General features: G+C 46.4%; 1 protein-coding gene across 1 annotated transcript in view; it reads left to right on the top strand.

Moving 5' to 3' along the window:
• The window catches only part of LARGE1 (LARGE xylosyl- and glucuronyltransferase 1), a 583,936-nt gene that overhangs the window by 288,960 nt on the left and 276,530 nt on the right, over positions 1-18,446 (top strand). The window contains exon 5 of the mRNA XM_060025562.1: positions 14,675-14,798. Coding sequence (XP_059881545.1) covers positions 14,675-14,798 — 124 coding nt within the window. The remainder of the gene's footprint in view (positions 1-14,674; positions 14,799-18,446) is intronic.

Here is an 18,446-nt window from a genome sequence, read left to right as displayed (position 1 = left end):
TCTTACCAAGGGTTTGGACGAAGCTCACCCGTAGCTGCAGTGCACAGCATGGAAACGTATCAGATAACCATGGCAGAATGCAGAAGGGTCTTAGCAGTAGGAACAGTCATGAAGAGCTCCCACAGTTTAATTGAACAGCGATCCATGTAAAGGTTTACACCCAGATCTGTCAACAGCATAAATGGAGGTGAGAGAGTTGGTGGACACCCAAGACATACCCACCCTGCAGGAAAGTGGGATTCATCTTGTGTCCTCTTGCTCTCTCAGTCCCCCAACCAGCCCATCTATCACTGATGCCTTGAGGTCCTCCTTCCTAAGTAATTTTCATTTCCACCCCTTCCCCTCCATCCCCACTGTGAGTGTCATAGTTCATGTCTACATGTACTCTCAGCTGTGCTTTCTGTCTCCCTGCCCTATCCTCCCTAATGTCAGAATGATATTTCAGGCATGCAAATCTGATTTCCTAAAACCTTTCCTTAGCTTCTCCTTGTCGAGGGAAGAGAATTGAATCTCTTTACTGTGGCACACAGACCATCCGGGATGTGATGTCATTCTCAGCAGCGTTCTCTTTCTCCTCGCTGTTTTTTCACGCTCCAGTAGCACTGATGTGCTGGTAGGTCCCCACCCTCTCCAAGGTGCGCCCTGCCTGTTGTTTTCCTCTTGCTGCTCTCTCTGCCCATTTCTCCCCTCCCTCTGCCTCTCCCTGCCACCCCAGTCTGGCAAACTCCTTTTATCCTTGAAGCCTTTGTGTAGGTATTATTTCTAACCGGAAGCCTGGGTCGGGGCTCCCCTTCTACCAGCCCATAACACCCTGTGTATCTTTCTATCATTATATCTATTACATTGTAATTTATTTATATATTCATGTTATATCTCCTGTAGTAGAATCTGGGGCTTCTGGAGACAGACACCGTGCCTTATTTTTCCTGTTTTCTCAGTATCTCAGCAGAGTACTTAACATGTATTATATGCTCAGTAAGTGTTGACTTGTTTAATAAGTGAACCTAGGAGACTGCATTAATAGATAACCTGGAGAGTGTTAATTCAACCAGTTACTTACTAGCCCAGATTTAGTTCGACTTCACATTCCGGCCGCCGTGTAGCTCAGCGATGTTCAGCACATCATCTCGCTCTTGAGACTTTAGTTTGTATATCGGTTAGCTTTTGCTAGGAATCAGTTCACCCCAAAACTGACTTGGTTGAAAACAACACTTCTTAGCTCAGCTGTTTGTACTGAACTCCCGTGGCTGGTTCTTGCAGGGCCCCCAGCCTTCCTGCAGTCAGCTGGCAGGTTAGCAAAACATCAGATTCACTGCCTCCTGGAGCAGGGAGAGGTGAACAACCGACAAATACATTATGGGATCAGTTACTGCTAGGGGTGCTCAGGTCCTCCTTGTAGCTCTGTCCGGTCGCCACTGTGATTTCAGTTGTACATCTGAGGAGGAGGTGGGAACGCCGAATGAAGAGGGGCCCTTTCCCAACACCACGGCTTCTGTGCACCTTGGGGACTCACGGTTCTGCAGCCTCCATCTGCCCCTTGAAACCAGGCATTCTGTAGGCTACGCATGGAATCAGATGAGTGGTTCTCAGCCTTTATGTGTTTATTCCTTGTCTCCACTAAAGACCTCGGGTCCCTCCCTGATTGAAAGGAAAAAGCCCACTCTTTAGAGAAGAGTGTTTGCATGATTCCAGGTCATCGCGCTCTTTCTCAATTATGGCACCTTTAAGGTCATAAAACCTAAATAATTCCAATAGTTGTTGAAATCGTAAGAATCCTGTTGAGTATAAACTTTTACTTCTACGGTAGCTGAAGCACAAAGATGTTAAATTTAAAAATAGCAGTAGGGGGCTTCCCTGGTGGCGCAGTGGTTAAGAATCCGCCTGCCAATGCAGGGGACACGGGTTCAAGCCCTGATCCGGGAAGATTCCCACAGGCCACAGAGCAACTAAGCCCGTGTGCCGCAACTACTGAGCCTGCGTGCCACAACTACGGCAGCCCGCGCACCTAGAGCCCGCGCTCCACAACAAGAGAAGCCACCGCAATGAGAAGCCCGCGCACCGCAACAAAGAGCAGCCCCCGCTCACCGCAACTAGAGAAAGCCCGTGTGCAGCAACGAAGACCCAACGCAGCCCAAAATAAATAAAATAATAAATAAATTTAAAAACATAGCAGTAGTTTTATTATCAGCTGCTGATGGCATGCCATACTTTCATGGAGGCATGGGGACTTGAGAAGAAAGTAAATTCTCAGTATATGGTATGAACATTCTACATCCCACATCAGTGACTACTTAATCCCTTTGGACCGAATAGCCAATTAAGTCCCTCCCATCCTTGAAATTCTACAGATGAGAATTATTCTGTGAATTGATAATGCTGGTGACAATGATTTGAGATATCAAGACAAAAGGACCTTTGAAAGACATTCAGCTCAGAAAGTCCAGCTATAAATAGCTTCATTGTTTCCAAAGCACACTGTGAGGATTAACTAGTACTTGATTATAAAATACTTTGACAAACGGAGCACCTTCCTAATGTTAATAATATAGTGGTTCAGGATGCTTCTTTTGGCTTTCACTGTTAATTACAGTAATTAGATTTATTTTCCAGACAAGATTTTTAGCAAAATTTCATGTGAGGTTTGCTTCGTCACATCAAGTCAATTTTGCTTCTGCAGCATGCTTAGTGACAGTGGGCGCACTATATTTTAAAAGATAGTAAAAGTATTATGGGCACTCTTATATGCTGATGCTTGCACTAAAAAATTGCTATAACCTTTTAGAAAGAAAGTTCATAGTATTATGACCAAGACATTTACCCTATGACTGCTTTAGGGAGTCTGTCTTAAAAGGATAATCCTAATTACAGAAAAAAGTTTTTGCAAAATATTGCTTATAATCATAAAAATTCAAATAACACTTAAACAATAAGTCTGAATAATGGAATGTCCTCTTATAGTAAACCATATTCTTAGTTGGTTGTAAAAAGTATGTCATAACATGGACAAGTGATATTTTATGATATAAGGTGAGTGACAACACAGTTCAAAAACTCATGCGTAGGGCTTCCCTGGTGGCGCAGTGGTTGAGAGTCCGCCTGCCGATGCAGGGGACACGGGTTCGTGCCCCGGTCCGGGAAGATCCCACATGCCGCGGAGCGGCTGGGCCCGTGAGCCATGGCCGCTGAGCCTGCGCGTCCGGAGCCTGTGCTCCGCAACGGGAGAGGCCACAACAGTGAGAGGCCCGCGTACCGCAAAAAAAAAAAAAGAAAACACACAAAAAAAACTCATGCATAACATCGTTCCACTATATAAATACATGCACACATGTGTGGCATGCATACAGATACACATATACATGGTTGAAATACTACAGGGAGTGAAAGAATAGCAAAACATACATGAAAAATGGAATTCTTGTATATTGTGTCTGGGGTGGTAGAAATACAGATGATCTTGGTTTTGTTTTCTCTTTATATATATTTTTGGTCATCTTACTCTGCACCCTCTATCATGAAGAAAAAAGGAGGATGAGAAAAATAAATACAAAATAGATGTGAGCAAAGGTTTACCTAGTAGAAAATAACACAATATGTGTCTGTGTCACCTAGATGGGAGACTATTTAAAGAAAAGTTGGGGGGATGCCTATGACTCCAATCCCAGTTGCAGGTAAACCGGGAAGTATAGCTGCTCTTCAAGGAAACCGAGCTTTTAGTAAGCAGAGGAAAAAGGATATATATTCACTTAGTCACTAAGTGCTTACCTCCTGGGCAGGAAGGTGGACCAGCTTGTAAACATTTAATATTCGTTTGCTGGGGTGATCTACTTAACTGTTACTCCACAGCCCTGTTGGCAGGAAGAAGCTGGGTGATTTGCCTTACTTTACATGTCAAACAGCTGGGTGTGTGTGTGTGTGTGTGTGTGCGCGCGCGCGTGCGCGCACCCGTCCTTTTTTTTTTTTTTTAGCTTTACTTGTGCCCCTCAAGAACAGAGAGGATAAAACAGCATCTTCGTGACCAGTGTCTGCCTCTAATTGTCTTATTGCTTATTCAGGCTTAAACTTGTTATAGAAGCAGTTTCCAGATTTTGAAGGGAACCTAGGATTTAAGTAAGAGAAACCAGAAGTACGTTCTGATTCTGGACTTTTCCATCTGTGAGCTGGTGAACCAGCAGGTCACTGTACTTCTTGGAGCTCTGCCTTGCCCCCCAGCCTCTCATAGAGCCCTGTTGTGAATATCAAAAGAGGTAATCGACGTGAAACATTTGTCTTTTATTTATTTTACAAATAGGAAGGTAGTTCTCATTCTGCATCAGGCTGTGTTCTGAGTGTTTTTCAGATATGAATGCATTGAATGTTCATGTAGTTTCAGGGTGTGGTTACTGGTATCCCCATTTTATAGATGATGAAACTGAGGATCCGTATGTGAAGTCAAGGCTCAGGGTCACAGAGAGGAGGGGCAGGGCCGGGGTTGGACCCAGTCAGTCTAGCTTCAGAGTCTGAGCTCTTGAAAAGTTACCATTTTGAGTATCATTTTCTTATTTTTATTTTCATTCATCATTTTGGGTGACCCTGTAGACATTATTATTACTCCTGTGGTTTCCATTATCATCCTCATTCCCCCCCCAGGTATGTATTTTTGAGGTGATAAGTATAAATAGTGGTTTTAAAGGCCTGGACATTAGTGTTCTAGTAAGACTTAAGAAAATCGCCTGGAGGAAAGAAAAGAAAGTGGTAACTGTGTGAGGCAATGGGTGTGTTCATTAGCTTGATTGTGATGATGATTTCACAATGTATACATGTATAAAAATATCACCTTTAATGTTTTCAAAGTATTTAATGTCCACCTTAGATAGATACAATTTTTATTTGTCAATTTTACCTCGCTAAAGTTCAGGGAGAAAAACAGCAAGGACATGTAGAACCTGTGAACAGGTAGAAGATCTATGCTATTTAGTCACGCATGTATATGTAAAGCCAAAAAGGATTCATTCGTATAGTTCAGATGCCAAGGATAGGTCATTGTATTTGACCTTCATCCCAACCCTGTACAGTGGATGCCGTTACTCCCACAAACGGATGAGGAAACGGAGGCTCAGAGAGGTTAAATAGCTTGATCAAGGTCACAGGTGAATGAGTGATGCTCCTGGGTTTCTAGCCTTGGCTCCGGCCAACCCTGGAATCCATGCTGCTTTCACTACACCGTGAGGCCTTTGATTTGCTCTGTTCTTCTCCCCTGGAGAGCTTTTCTGACATGAATACTGACTTGTCCTCGATTCTTCCCACATTATCAAGGCCACTTGTCCTCCTCCAGTCCAAGAACTCACACTGAAAAACCCTCATTCTGGCTGCTATGGTTTTCTGCAGTGAGTTCCATTTACATCTCTCAGTGTAACAGATTCACTGAGCCTTCGAGTTGCTGTCACAGGCTCTTTCTTTTTCTAAAACTGCAATTCCATTGTAACCTTAATAATTAAGGATTATTTCAACTCAGCTGTCCTTGTACATTTTAATCAAAAACAGACCTTGGATTGCCTTACAGGGGCTGTGGCACATTCCTGCCAAAATAAGAAAGGAAAAGCAGGGAGGAAGCTAGGGTTTAATCATCTTTGCCTCTTTGTATTACCATATTTATTGCTTCCCAGCCTGGAACAGGGGAGCAGTTAAGGAAACCAGAGGCAGCAGGAGCATTGCTCATTATGAGCAAAGTCTGCAGACTGTGCTGAAGATGAAGCATGCACTTGCTCCCTTCTTTGTTAAAAAAGTGTGATCTGGTCTGAATTAGAACAGACCTAGTGTCTGTGTTGCTTGAACCCAGCCACGTGGACCCCATTGTATTTGAAGATGTGTACTCAAGCTTGCCTGTTCAGAAGCCTTTTCTCATGGGCTTAAAGCAGTGCTCCCAAAATGCATATGTAACTGGTGGACTGGTATAAAAGACTATTTCGGATGTTATCTAGATGTAAAATTAAATAACATTGAATCATATATTAAGAAAATTATTCCTTTTGTGATTCTTCTGAATGAGTTCTTACTGTCTTCAGTTTATGAAACTCGTTTTGGCGTAAATATGTTCTTAACATCTGTCTAACTCTTGCTAATTTACCTCTGGACAACAGAGAGTAGGATGGAGGCTCATCACCTCTGGCTGATTTGGGGAATTGGAGGCCTCTATCTTTAAAACATTTTTACCTTCCTGAGTTAGGAGCCAATTGCAAAATAAGGCTCAGAAGTTACACCTGGAGAATGAAATATCACCTCTGCTGCTGTTAGTCCTGAATTGTGGGATGTTCTTTCAATTGTGAGTTCTTTTTTGGCCTCATGAATTGGGTTTACTTACAGTCTGAGCCAACCGGGACAACTGCAGGCCTTCCCCACCTGGGCAAATGACTTACTGTACAACACAGTTCCCCAAGAAAGAAGCCCAGAGACAGCTGAACAGACCAGGCCTCAATCCCTCTCCCAAACTCATAGGTCAGACCATCACTCCACATCTCAGGCCAGTAAGTAAGCATTGGGATGTAAGTCACATACCATGAAATTCACTCTTGAAAAGTGGTTTTTAGTACAGTTAGAGTTATGCAGCTGTCACCACTATCTAACATGAGACCATTTTCTTCATCTTGTAAAGAAACACCCATATGTATTAGTAGTCACTCCCCATTTCCCCCTCCCTCCATCCCCTGGCAACCACTAGTCTACTTTCTGTTTTTATGGATGTGTTTATTCTGGACATTTCATATCAACAGGATCATGTACTCTCTGGTCTTTTGTGACTGGCTTCTTCTTACGTAGCATAATGTTTTCAAGGTTCATCCATGTTGTAGCACGTGTCCATACTTCATTCCTTTTTCTTGCCTAGTAATATTCCATTGTATGCATGTACTACATTTTGTTTATTCGTCAGTTGGTGGCCATTTGTGTTGTTTCTACTTTTTGACTATTATGAATAATGTAACTCTGGATGTTCATGTTCAGGCTTTTGTGTGAATATATGTTTTCATACTTTTTCATATATAACGAGGAGTGGAATTGCTGGATAACTCAGCAATGGTAACTTTGCTCAATTTTCTGAGAAACTGCAAAACAGTTTTCCAAAGCAGCTACAGTCATTTTAGAATTCCGCAAGTAACAAATGAGAGTTCCAGTATCTCCGTATCTTTACCAACGCTTGTTATCATCTGTCTCTTTATTTTAGCCATTAGTGGGTGGGAAGTGGTGTCTGAGTTTTGATTTGCATTTCCCTAGTGACTAGTGATGTTGAGCGTCGTTTCCTGTGCTTATTGGCATTTGTACATCTTCTCCAAGAAATGACCATTCAGATCCTTTGCTCCGTTTTTAACCTGCTAACTTGTCTTTGTCTTGAATTGTAAAAGATCTTTACACATTCTTGGTTTTAAGTCCCTTATCAGACATATGCTTTGCAGATATTTTCTCCCATTCTGGGGCTGTCTTTTTCACTCTCTTGATGGTGTTTTCTGAAGCACAAAAGTTTTTAATCTTGAAGACCAGTTTATCTGTTTTTCTTTTGTTGTTTGAGCCTTAGATGTCATATCTAAGAGACCATCACCTAACCCCAAATTAAAAGATTTACTCTCACATTTTCTTTTAAGTGCCTCTACACCTAATTTCCAGGTAATTGTGTCCACTCTGAGGGAATTTGGTTCTCTTTGGTAATTATTCATTTGTCCGTTCATTCATTCTTTCAATAAACAATCACTGGATGATTATATCTACAAGGAACTGTTAAAAATCTGAGGAAAAGATCATCAACAAAATGTAGCTTCCAGGGCCAAGACTCCATCTAACAGGGAACAGTTGCAAAGATCTAAGTTTTGAGCTCTGATATCAGTGGGAGGCACTAAGAAAGGGCATCTGACTCTGTGGAGTGGCTTCCTTGGAGCCGTGGCGTCTAAATTGAGAACAGAAGGCTGGAAGCAGGAAGTGCGGCAACGTGTAGGCGGTTGTGGAAGCCACGACAGCGTGAACACAGCCTGTGGGAGAACGTGGCCAAGTCCTGGACCTGACTCACGGCCAGGCACTTTCTAGGCACTGGGGCTATAGAGGGGGTTAACGAGAGAGTAGGTGCTTTGTGAAATGAGAGAATCTCTACCCTAGACAGCTCACATTCTAGTGGAGGGTGGAGATAGACCTGCCGATGAAGATGGAGATTTCTAATACTAGTCAGTGCTAGACAGAAACCAAACAGGGCAGTGGGGTGGGGAGTGATGGGGAGGGAGAGGGACATTTCAGGTAGAGTAGCCATGGAGGGCTTCCTTGAAGAGGTGACACTTCGTTTTCTTCTTGAAGGAGGGATAAGAGGTGGCCACATGCAGGTCTGTGGAGGACAGTGGCTGGAGTGCAGGAGGGAGTGGGGAGGCGTGAGCATGGACAGGGGGACAGGGGGAGCTCATTGAAGGTCCGGTTAGGCGGAAGGCTGTATGGTGAGCAGGGGATCATGTGATCATTTTAGAGAGTTCAGGGCTGACAGGATGGACGAGCTATTGGAGGGAGCAAGCTCAGAGATCAGGGAGAGAAGGGGTGAATATATTCATAAGATGTTCCTGAAGGTTAGTTGGGATAATAATAGCTAATATTTATGAAGTCCTTACTGCCTGTGAGTCACCCTTCTAAGTCCTTTATATATTTTAACTCAGTTCATCAGACAGTAACTATGAGGTAGGAGCCATCAACATCAACCCCATTTTACAGATTTGGAAACTGAGACTAAGATTAAAAAGCTCACTCAGGGTCACATCATTTGTGACAGGACCTAGATTAGAAGCAGCCAGGCGGTTTGGCTTCAAAGCCCCAACCACAAGACTAACGCTGCCTCTGGGGACTTGCGGTTGACTGGGTGTGTGGGACGTGGGCGGGGAAGGAGCCCAGGTGACAGTCCCATTTCTAGCTTGTGAGTGTGGGTGAATGGTGCACCGTTCACTCAGGCAGGGAATTCAGGAGGACAGACATGTGTAACGGGCCAAGAGAGGACAACACGAGCCCCTATTTAATATGCCAGGCACTGTTCCAGGGGGTGGGATAAACCAGTGAATGACCAACCAGGTCCCTGTCCCCATGGAGCTGACATTCCTTGTTTGTTAGGAGTGTTGTAATTGGGTCGTCTTGATTCCAGGGGGCCCATGGGATATGAAGTGGGACCATCTGGTTGGCAGCCGGATTCAGAAGTTAAAGCTCAAGGGCGACATTCTGGCTTACACAGGGGCTCTGTGAAAAGTGGTCTGGGCCATGCTTTCCTCGTGGCCTCTGGAGGTGCAGTTGACGGGACCCACATCCTTGCGATGGTTCCCAGGGTGGAGCATTATTAGCAGAGCCCCTCCAGGTGTTCATCCTCCCCACGAGGAGACGTGAGCTACTGCTGGCTAGACCGCATTGGATTACTGAGGGGGTCAGCAAACTGTCAGGGTCCTGGTGGTCCCCTGAGCTGGGGACTGTGTGTCCTCAGATTAAGCGTTTTCTTAGTTGTCTAATGAGGGAAGCTGATGAGGCTCACTGACCCCTTTGACCATGCAAACACCTAGTTTAGCCCTAAAGAGGAGCCCAGTGTCTTTCTGGAGTTACACTCCCTTCTGGAGAGATGCTCTAAATAGACCAGAGGAAGAATGCAGGAGAGGGGGAAAGCCTCATACAAACGCTTGCACCGGGGCTTCCCTGGTGGCGCAGTGGTTGAGAGTCCGCCTGCCTATGTGGGGGACACAGGTGCGTGCCCCGGTCCGGGAAGATCCCACATGCTGCGGAGCGGCTGGGCCCGTGAGCCATGGCCGCTGAGCCTGCGCGTCCGAGGCCTGTGCTCCGCAACGGGAGAGGCCACAACAGTGAGAGGCCCGCGTACTGCAAAAAAAAAAAAAAAAAAAAAAATGCTTGCACCGTCCTCTGAGAGCCTGTTCCTCTTACCCACGCTGGTTCATCTTCTGCTCGGTAACTAGATGAACCTCCTGAATTACATCTTCAATCTGCTGCCTGCTGAGCTCCCCAAACCTTGTCTGGCTGTCTTCTTGTTGTTAATACTGTCTCTCTCTTCTTTTTTTCCTCCCCATTCCAGGCATACACTAGGTGTTCAATAAACATTGTGTGATCCACTCAAAGAAGACTATTGTTCTTTCACTGACATACGGTGGACTTTCCCACCTCCGTTCCTTTCCTTATTCTGTTACCTCCTGCAGAATGCCTTCCTCTATCCTCCATCTTTTTGCATCCAGAGGTCCGGTTTACTTGCCACATCATCCATGGGCACTTCCTAGATTCCCCACTAGTGAGAAGTGGTCTCTCCCACCTTATACTCCAGTGGCATGTGTGTTCCTCCTTGTGGCACCGTCCTGTACAGTTGTGCAAGTTGTTCACTCTCCAGCTCCAGGAGTACCTTCACTCACCGTCCACGTCAGTGTCTTCAGGTGGCTCCCTGGGAGCAGTGCCGTTCCCAAACTTTGCGGCCGTGTGTGTAGCCCAGCGTTACAGCGCGACACCGGGGTTCTAACGTTTATGTGGTTATTAGTATTCTTTCTCTGTCTCTGCCAGATTGATTGCTGCCTGAAGAGAGGACTCTGAGCTCATTCATTGCCTAAATCCCTCTTCTGCCTTACTTGCTGCTTGATAGCTCTTTGTTGGGTGTTTATTCATTCAACTCATTTTTTTGTCTGTGAATGGAAGAATTAATTGAAAATACTTTATTTGAAAAGTGATGCAAAAGCAGTGGAGAAAATAACAGTTTCATAAGTTAGTGTCGGTAATAGTTGTCCTAGTCCGTTCAGGCAGCTATAACAAAATAGCACAAACGTGTGGCTGACAAACAAGAGACATGTATTTTTTTTCTCAGTTCTAGAGGCTGGGAAGTCCAAGGTCATGGCACCAGCATGGCCTGACTCTGGCTGGGGGCCAACTTCCTGATTACAGACTGAAGACTTCTCTCTGTGTTCTCATGTGGTCAAAAAAACAAGAGGGCCTCTTTTATAAGGGCACTAACCCCTTATAAGGAAGGAGGACTCTTCCCTAGTGACCTAAATACCTCCCAAAGGCCATACCTCCTGGTATCATCACCTTAGGGGTTATGAATTTGGGGTGGGAGGCAACGAACCTTCAGACCACACCAATTGTTAGCATATGTGGAAATATTCCACGCCAGGTATTTGCTAAGTGCTTTATACACATCATGTAATTGTCACAATTACCCAGTGTCCTGCTGTTTCTGAATTGAAAGGAAGAAATTGAGGCATAGAGAGCTGAAGTCACATGCTTTCGGTCACTCGGTCAGTCATTAATGCAGCCAGGGTTCTGACCCAGATGTCCTGGAGCAGAGCGCCGGCCCTGAACCGTTGATGCAAGCGTGCCATCAGCTGCTTTTACTTCTTATGGGAATGTGACCGGTGACAGGGAAGGAGGGGCGCTGGCTTTCGTCCCCTGTTGCACCAGTGTTTCTTGAGCACCCGTTACTTGCCGTGCTCTCTGCTGGGCACTGGGGGTGGCGATGAAAAGATGGTTCCTGTTCTCAGAGGCCTCGCGGTGCAGAGAAGGAGCCAGGTGTTTGAATTTGTATCACCCAGTGCTTCGCTGGAAGTGGTAGATTAGCTTTTCATTTGAGGTGCCCAGTTAGCAGGAAAAGGGAGGGATGAAGATGGGCTCACAGAAGGCTTTGAGGAGGAGATGACTGACAAAGGGGATTTGAAAGGAAGAACAGGTACTCAGGGACCTCCAAGTATCAGGGGAGTATCCCAGGGAGAAGGAACAGCCCAGACAAAGATACAGATGTGTGGAAAACGTGATGCGTTGGGACAAATGTAGTATGTTGATCTGTTTGGTATTGTTACCCCATGTCTAAAATTAAGCCATCTCTCTACTGTGGATAAAAATGTAAGCTGACAGTTATACAGATTCATCTTCATTCATTCTTGATACGTAAGACTCCGGTCGCGGCTCGTGGGAGAGGGGGATGACTGTGCCAACACTGAGGGCTAAGGGGACCCTCTGACTTCCAGGTGGCTGTCTAGCTGTCTCTGGCTTAGCGTCCAGGTAAGTCAGTAGCCAGTGAACAAATACACCATCACTCCCTCATGCCACCAATCATCACCTAGGACTGCTGGCAGCATCTTATAGGGAAGCTACCTGTAGAGCTTCCAGGGAAGCTGTAAGGCAGGCGTGCCCCTTCCTTCTGAGTATAGACAGTTTAATGGGAGAGCTTGCAGTGTTCGCGCAGCGGGTGCCGTGGAGAAGTTCAGCAGTGCTGATCGCTCCTTTGGGTCATTTGTTCAGCTCAGCACCCTGAGCTCCTGCTATGTGTTTGGCAGGTTGGCCTTGGATAATAACTTTCTTCAGGTCTAGACTCATCTACCCAGTTCCACCTGGCTTTGCCACCCTCACCTGAAACTTGGTATACCCAGTCCCAAACCCATGATCTTCCCCCAGTGTGCCTTTCTTCTTGTAGCCCCTGTCCTGAACGAATCACCACCAGCCCAGGAACCCCAGTGTCTTCCTCTTCCTTTCCACTTCCCCCATATCTAAGATCTCTTCTCCTGAAATTCCTCTAGATTCCACTTCGCTGTTGCTCTTCCCCAGATACTAAGTCGGATTCTTGTTTCACATTCACCTAATCTCCTAAGTGAGGCATACACCTCTGTTCCCCTTAGCTGCCCACTATCCATCACCTATCCCACTCTTCATTTCGTTTATTGAACTCCTACTGCATCCCAGGCACTGAGTTCGATCGTGGGGCTCTCCATTTCAACACAACTGGCACCATCCTTTACTCCCCTGAGCTCTCGGTCGAGGGGGCATGCAGACCAGTAAACAGGCAACCACAGCCCAAGGATGGGCACAGATGCTGAGCTGACTGTGCATTAGGAAGGGCCCCTAACTTAGTCATGGGTCGTCAGGGAAGGATTCTAAAAGCAAATGATGGCAGACCTCAGAAGTGAAGGCTGGGTGAGAGAGAACCAAATGCTGAATGGGGGCTGTGGAGGCAGGGGTGGGGGGAGGAGGAGGAAGAAGGAGAGGACGAGACCGTGAGAGCAGGGATGGTGTCTTACCACCATGTCCCCAGCATCCTGCACGTCACCTGGTGAACAGTGGGTGTTTAATAAGTATTTATAGAATGAGCAAATGCAAGAGGGTTTCCTGCAGAGTAAACGGTGTGTGCGAAGGCCCAGGTGGAGAGAGAGCACGAGGGTAGGGGGAATTGAAAGAAATCTGTGTATCTAGAACTTAGAACAGGGCTGGGGAGCGATTGCAGGAGGCTGAGAGCTATGGGCCAGTCTGTTACTCCCCACGCCGAGCTGATCAAATCCAGACTGTTTAAGCGGGCGTTCATTGCACTGCTCCCTATGCGCTTGCATCTCTCCCCTTCTCTGCTCGAACCCCTGAGTCCCTGCTAACCCTTCCCTTCCCACCACACTCTCAGCACCCCCTGGGCTCCAGCCAGAGTCTCGTGTTACTCTCCTTGGATCGAGTCCCCTCTTCTTTGCCAAGAATAAAGTCATTTATCCTTCAGGGCACTACTTCCCCCACCTCTTACACATTCTTCTGACCCGGTCCAGATTAGCCCTTCTTTTGCTTTACTCTCCTGGAGCCTTGTGTTCTGTTGTAGCAGTTATCACAGTCCACCTCCTGTTTATGTTTGGGTTCATATTTAACTGTCTCTAAGTAGTAAGAACTCCTCGAGGTTGGGGTGGGCGAGGTCATTCTCATCTTTAGATTTCCAGAGGTGCTCGTTCGTGGTATTACGATGTATGCCGTTATTCTTACTAGAGCAATGATGTTTCTGGTAATAGCTCTACTGGGTTGAACTTCTGGTTTGTGCCTGGCGGTCCCTCAGGAAGGCGTATCTGCTGTCTGTTGTTATCCCATCTATGTTTGTTGTTGAGATGCATCATGTATGGTACATCTTATCTCATCTAACTGACCCAGTAGCCCGTAGAGGAGGCTTTTCACATTTTGCAGAATGAAGAAGCAGCAGTGCAGAGGTATAAGTGACATGCTCGAAGTCCTCCCCTGATAGATGCCAGATCTGGGCTTCGAACCCATTTCCATTTGAATTGGAAGCTTTGCCCTTGTGTACTGCTGGTTTGCATTTTGGGTGCTGGCTCAGTGTAACAGCGGATCAACTGAGGTAGAATGAATAAAGGCTTTAGAAATATTACAAGTGAGGGTGGGCTGATACTCAGTTATGGGAGCCCCAGGTGATGCCATCGTGGCTGCCTGTTTCTCTTTCGGGGAGGAACAGGCAGAAGATAGGACTTAGTGCTGTGCTGGGGGAGAAGTGCGTTACCCGCTCCGCACAGCTGGTCCAAAGACCTCATCCTTTGTCCACGTGCTTCTGCACTGATGCCGGTACATCCAGGTGGTAAAGATAAAGCGTTGACCAAATTGTTACACATGCTCTACTTAAGATTTTTAGAAACACAGATGCCCTAGTAACAGGTATGGCGGTTGGCTTGCATTGAATGTCACCAGGGATTCTACCCTCTCTGGTCCTTGGTGGCCACGTCTCTGAAATCCTGAGGTTGGATGAGACATCTTCTCTCCTCAGCTCTGACGTCCTCTCCAGTAGGTAACATGCCTGATTGTCCTTCATCACTGCTGTTAGAAACTGGCCACACGCTACCAGCTGGTAAGAGCGTGTCTCTGTGGCCTTGGTTCTCCCTCCTGACTCTCCTCCGCTCCCTGCCCACAGGCGGAACCCCCTGCATTTCCACGTCATCGCCGACTCCATCGCCGAGCAGATCCTGGCGACGCTCTTCCAGACCTGGATGGTGCCTGCCGTGCGAGTAGACTTCTACAACGCGGATGAGCTCAAGGTACCGGTGGGAAGGGAGATCAAGCAGGATGCTTTTCTTGTTTATGGTTTAGTAGACAGCAGCAAAGGCAGACATCTCAGCTCGCAGACTGGAGACGTCCAGGGTATAACTGAGGGTGTTTGCCACTTGAATCTGATTTGATTATCTGAAGCATTAAAGCAACCATTTCTTGAGCACAGAATGCGTGTTGGTCTGTGCAGTTCTGGCCACCAAGGCTTTCTGTGGAGGCTGGAGGCTACTGGCCTGGTCCGTATCTAAAGAAGGCCTATGGTGGCCAATATCTAGAGAATTCTGTTACCCGGTGAGGTCAGCGCTGAGTCCAACAGGCCCGTGTTTGAATTCGTATGTTGTCATTTACTGGTCATAAGACACAAAGTAAACAGGCTATACCTTTGGATCTGTTTTTTCATGAGTAGAAATGTACTTATAACACCAACCTCATGGAGTCATTAAGGGCCTCAAATGAGAGAACATGTGTGAATGTGCTTTAAAAGACTATGTTGAATAAATATTAAGGATTATGTTGGGCCAGAGGGTTTCAACCAAGGGAGACTCATTTGGCCACGTCATTCCCTTGCTTAAAATCCTCCTGTGGGGGCTTCCCTGGTGGTGCAGTTGTTGAGGGTCCGCCTGCCGATGCAGGGGACGCGGGTTCGTGCCCCAGTCCGGGAAGATCCCGCATGCCATGGAGCGGCTGGGCCCGTGAGCCATGGCCGCTGAGCCTGCGCGTCTGGAGCCTGTACTCCGCAATGGGAGAGGCCACAACAGTGAGAGGCCCGCGTACCGCAAAAAAAAAAAAAAAAAAAAAAAAAAGAAGAATAAAGAAATCCTCCTGTGGTATCACATGGTCTGCATCAGGCTTGAGGTTCACGGTCTGATTTAAAAGTCCTGCACGTTCTGGCTCTTGACTCTTCTTCCAGTCTCATCTCTGGCCATTCCTGCAAATTTGCTTATTACTCAGCTCGAAGAAACCACCTCTGGGCTCTCTGCCCTCCCTCCTGCGTTTGAGCGTTTGCTTCTGCTGTTCCTTCTATCTGACACACCCTTCCAGCTACTGTCACACCTCCCACTCATCCTTTAGGACTCAGCTCCATGGCTACCCCCTCTGAGAACGTCCCACGACTCCTCCAGGAAAGAGGAGGACGTTTTCTGTTCACTTGCCCGTCGACTGCTTTAGTTTAGAACCTTCTTAACGGGACGGGGCTGGGAGCACATCTTGTTCTTTTCTGTATTTCTGGCGCATTTGTTGGTACCCTGTAATGCTTGTGGATTTAACCAATTGCTGTTATTAGTGGAACGTGTCGCTTTGCAGAAACCGTTGCAGCTCTGTCTCCAGTCACCTTGGGAAGGACTAAACACCTAGACATGAGGCAGGTTTTAGCACATTGCTTGGTCTAAACCTCATAAAGCCATTATCTTTTCATTTCAGAGCCATAGCATTTTAAATAGATCACAAAGATGTTGGCCGGAGTTTCTCATTTTCCCATATTTCAGGCTCTGAGGTTGATCGAGATGTTCAGAATTTAGCATTTGGGGATTGTCGTGGTAATTTGTGTGCCATGCCAATCTATTCTGAGCTAAAACTGATTAACACTCTTAAAAAGGGAAAAACAAAATTTAGCAAATTGCTGCACTAATTAAGGTGAAAGCAAGCCACTCTGTCTCCCGGGGTCTGAGGGCCAACACCATGGGGAAAAGCAGCAGGAGGGGAGGGGGCCACGTCTGGCACAGCGTGCGTGTTCTCTCTTAGAGCAGTCCTGTGTCTGTGCCCTGTGCAAGCCTGCACCCCCTCTGCTCTTTGAGGAAACACGAAGTAGTTGAAAACCCCAGCTTCATTTCGCATCTTGCCATTAAAGAGCTAATATCTGATTTGGGTTCTGAGCCTTGGCTTGAGCAGCTGAAAATGGGTGGAACCCTGCCAGCTGTGGGAGAAGATATTGGATTAAATCAGATCACTCACGTGAAGGCCCAGCAGTGCCTGAAATGCAGCAGGTTCTTGACAATCCCTCATTCCCCTTTGCAGCCATGGCAATATAGGATTAAAAGGCTCTTGATTGAAGGCCCACAGGGCAGCTGGGAGGTTGAAAGGTAAGGCACGGTGGCCTGTAAGCTGCCCCCGGGAACCCCAAGGCTTCCTCAGGGTCTTGGAGGAAAGGAGGGGACTGGTGTGGGGGAAGACGAGGGCTCTGACTCCCTCATGCCCACGTGAATCCAGGTATCCATTATGTTTACTCACTGGAGTTTTATCCATTTGAATTGAGGACTCCATGGCTTAAAAAATAAGAATTAAAAAACAACAACAATCTGATGTGTCCTAAAGGATATCGTCTCCAGAGTCCTGCCCTTGACCCTGCCTTCTGCTGCTGACTCTGCCATGCAATGTCCCTACCATCTGCATTTTATTTCCCCACCTCTTAAAACATCTATCACCCACAGTCCTATATTCCGTGAGGCAGTTGTCAGAATCTGGTAAGGACAGTGAGTATGAAGGCATTTTGTAAAACATAATTTTTCCATTATTCATGAAAACAGTCATCATAATTTATACATAATTCTGCTCAACAAGTCTAAACCGTGGTGTGCCCACTCCCCCCCCCCCAACCTGAGCCTCTCCTGGAACCTAACACCACCACCTACTTAGCTGCTTATCCAGAACCGAGTTTGCCTTCGATGGGTCCCTTTCTCTCTCCGAGCATCTGGCCATTTGAGGTCCTAGCTAGTCTTCGTCTCCCCCTGCTACCATCCTTGTCTAAGCCTGCATGCTCTGTCGCCAACACAACAGCAGTTTTTTGTTTTGCTTTGTTTTCCCAGAGAAGCCTTTTCCCTTCTCCTCCGCTCACGTCTCCTCACCCACATCTGTTCTCCGTCAGTAGCATGAGTCAGGCTTTCCAAAGGCAAGCCCAACCACACCTTCCCCGTGCTCTGTGTAAAACCTTCAGTGATTTCTGGATGCTACTAAGATGGAGACCACAGTCCTTAACTGAGTCGAGTTTTTCTGCACAGTCTGGCTCCTACCTCCTCCTGACTTAGTCGTCTACTGTTAGCACCATTGCTTCCCCACTGGATCTTCTAGTCTGCTCTGCTCCTTCCCTTCCGCTGGGGGCCTTTGCACAAGTCATTTCTTCTCTCTGTTGTACTCTCAGCCTGCTCTCCCCCATCGCTAATTGAGTCCACGTTCTCTTGCTTAAGCTCCATGTACACAAGGAAACCTTCCCTGCCTTCATCATCGCAAAGGGGCTTCTTTGTTGTACCTTCTCAGAGGATCACGTACGGTTCCTTCAGTAAACTCGCTGCGGAGTGTAAGCTTTCACGCCTTTGTGTAATGAGCTGGTAAATGTCTGTCTCCCCTAGAATGTAGGCTCTGAAGAGCTGGGATCCTGTCTGTTTTTCATCACCTTGTAAGCTTAACACCTGCTCAACAAACTTAAACCATGATGATGCCTCACCTATGAAAACATTTGCTAAATGAATGATACACAGTAAAGTCAGCACTGGGTGCCTAAGAGACATGAAGCCATTAGGAAGAGGTTTCAGTTTTGTTTTGTTTTTTTTAATTGAAGTATAGTTGATTTACAATGTCATGTTAATCTCTGCTGTACAGCAAAGTGATTCAGTTATACATATATATATACATTCTTTTTTAATATT

Source organism: Delphinus delphis, chromosome 11 (assembly GCF_949987515.2).
Source record: "Delphinus delphis chromosome 11, mDelDel1.2, whole genome shotgun sequence".
NCBI lineage: Eukaryota > Metazoa > Chordata > Mammalia > Artiodactyla > Delphinidae > Delphinus > Delphinus delphis.
The sequence above is the reverse complement of the archived record's forward strand: the minus strand, read 5'-3'. Positions and strand labels throughout refer to the sequence as shown.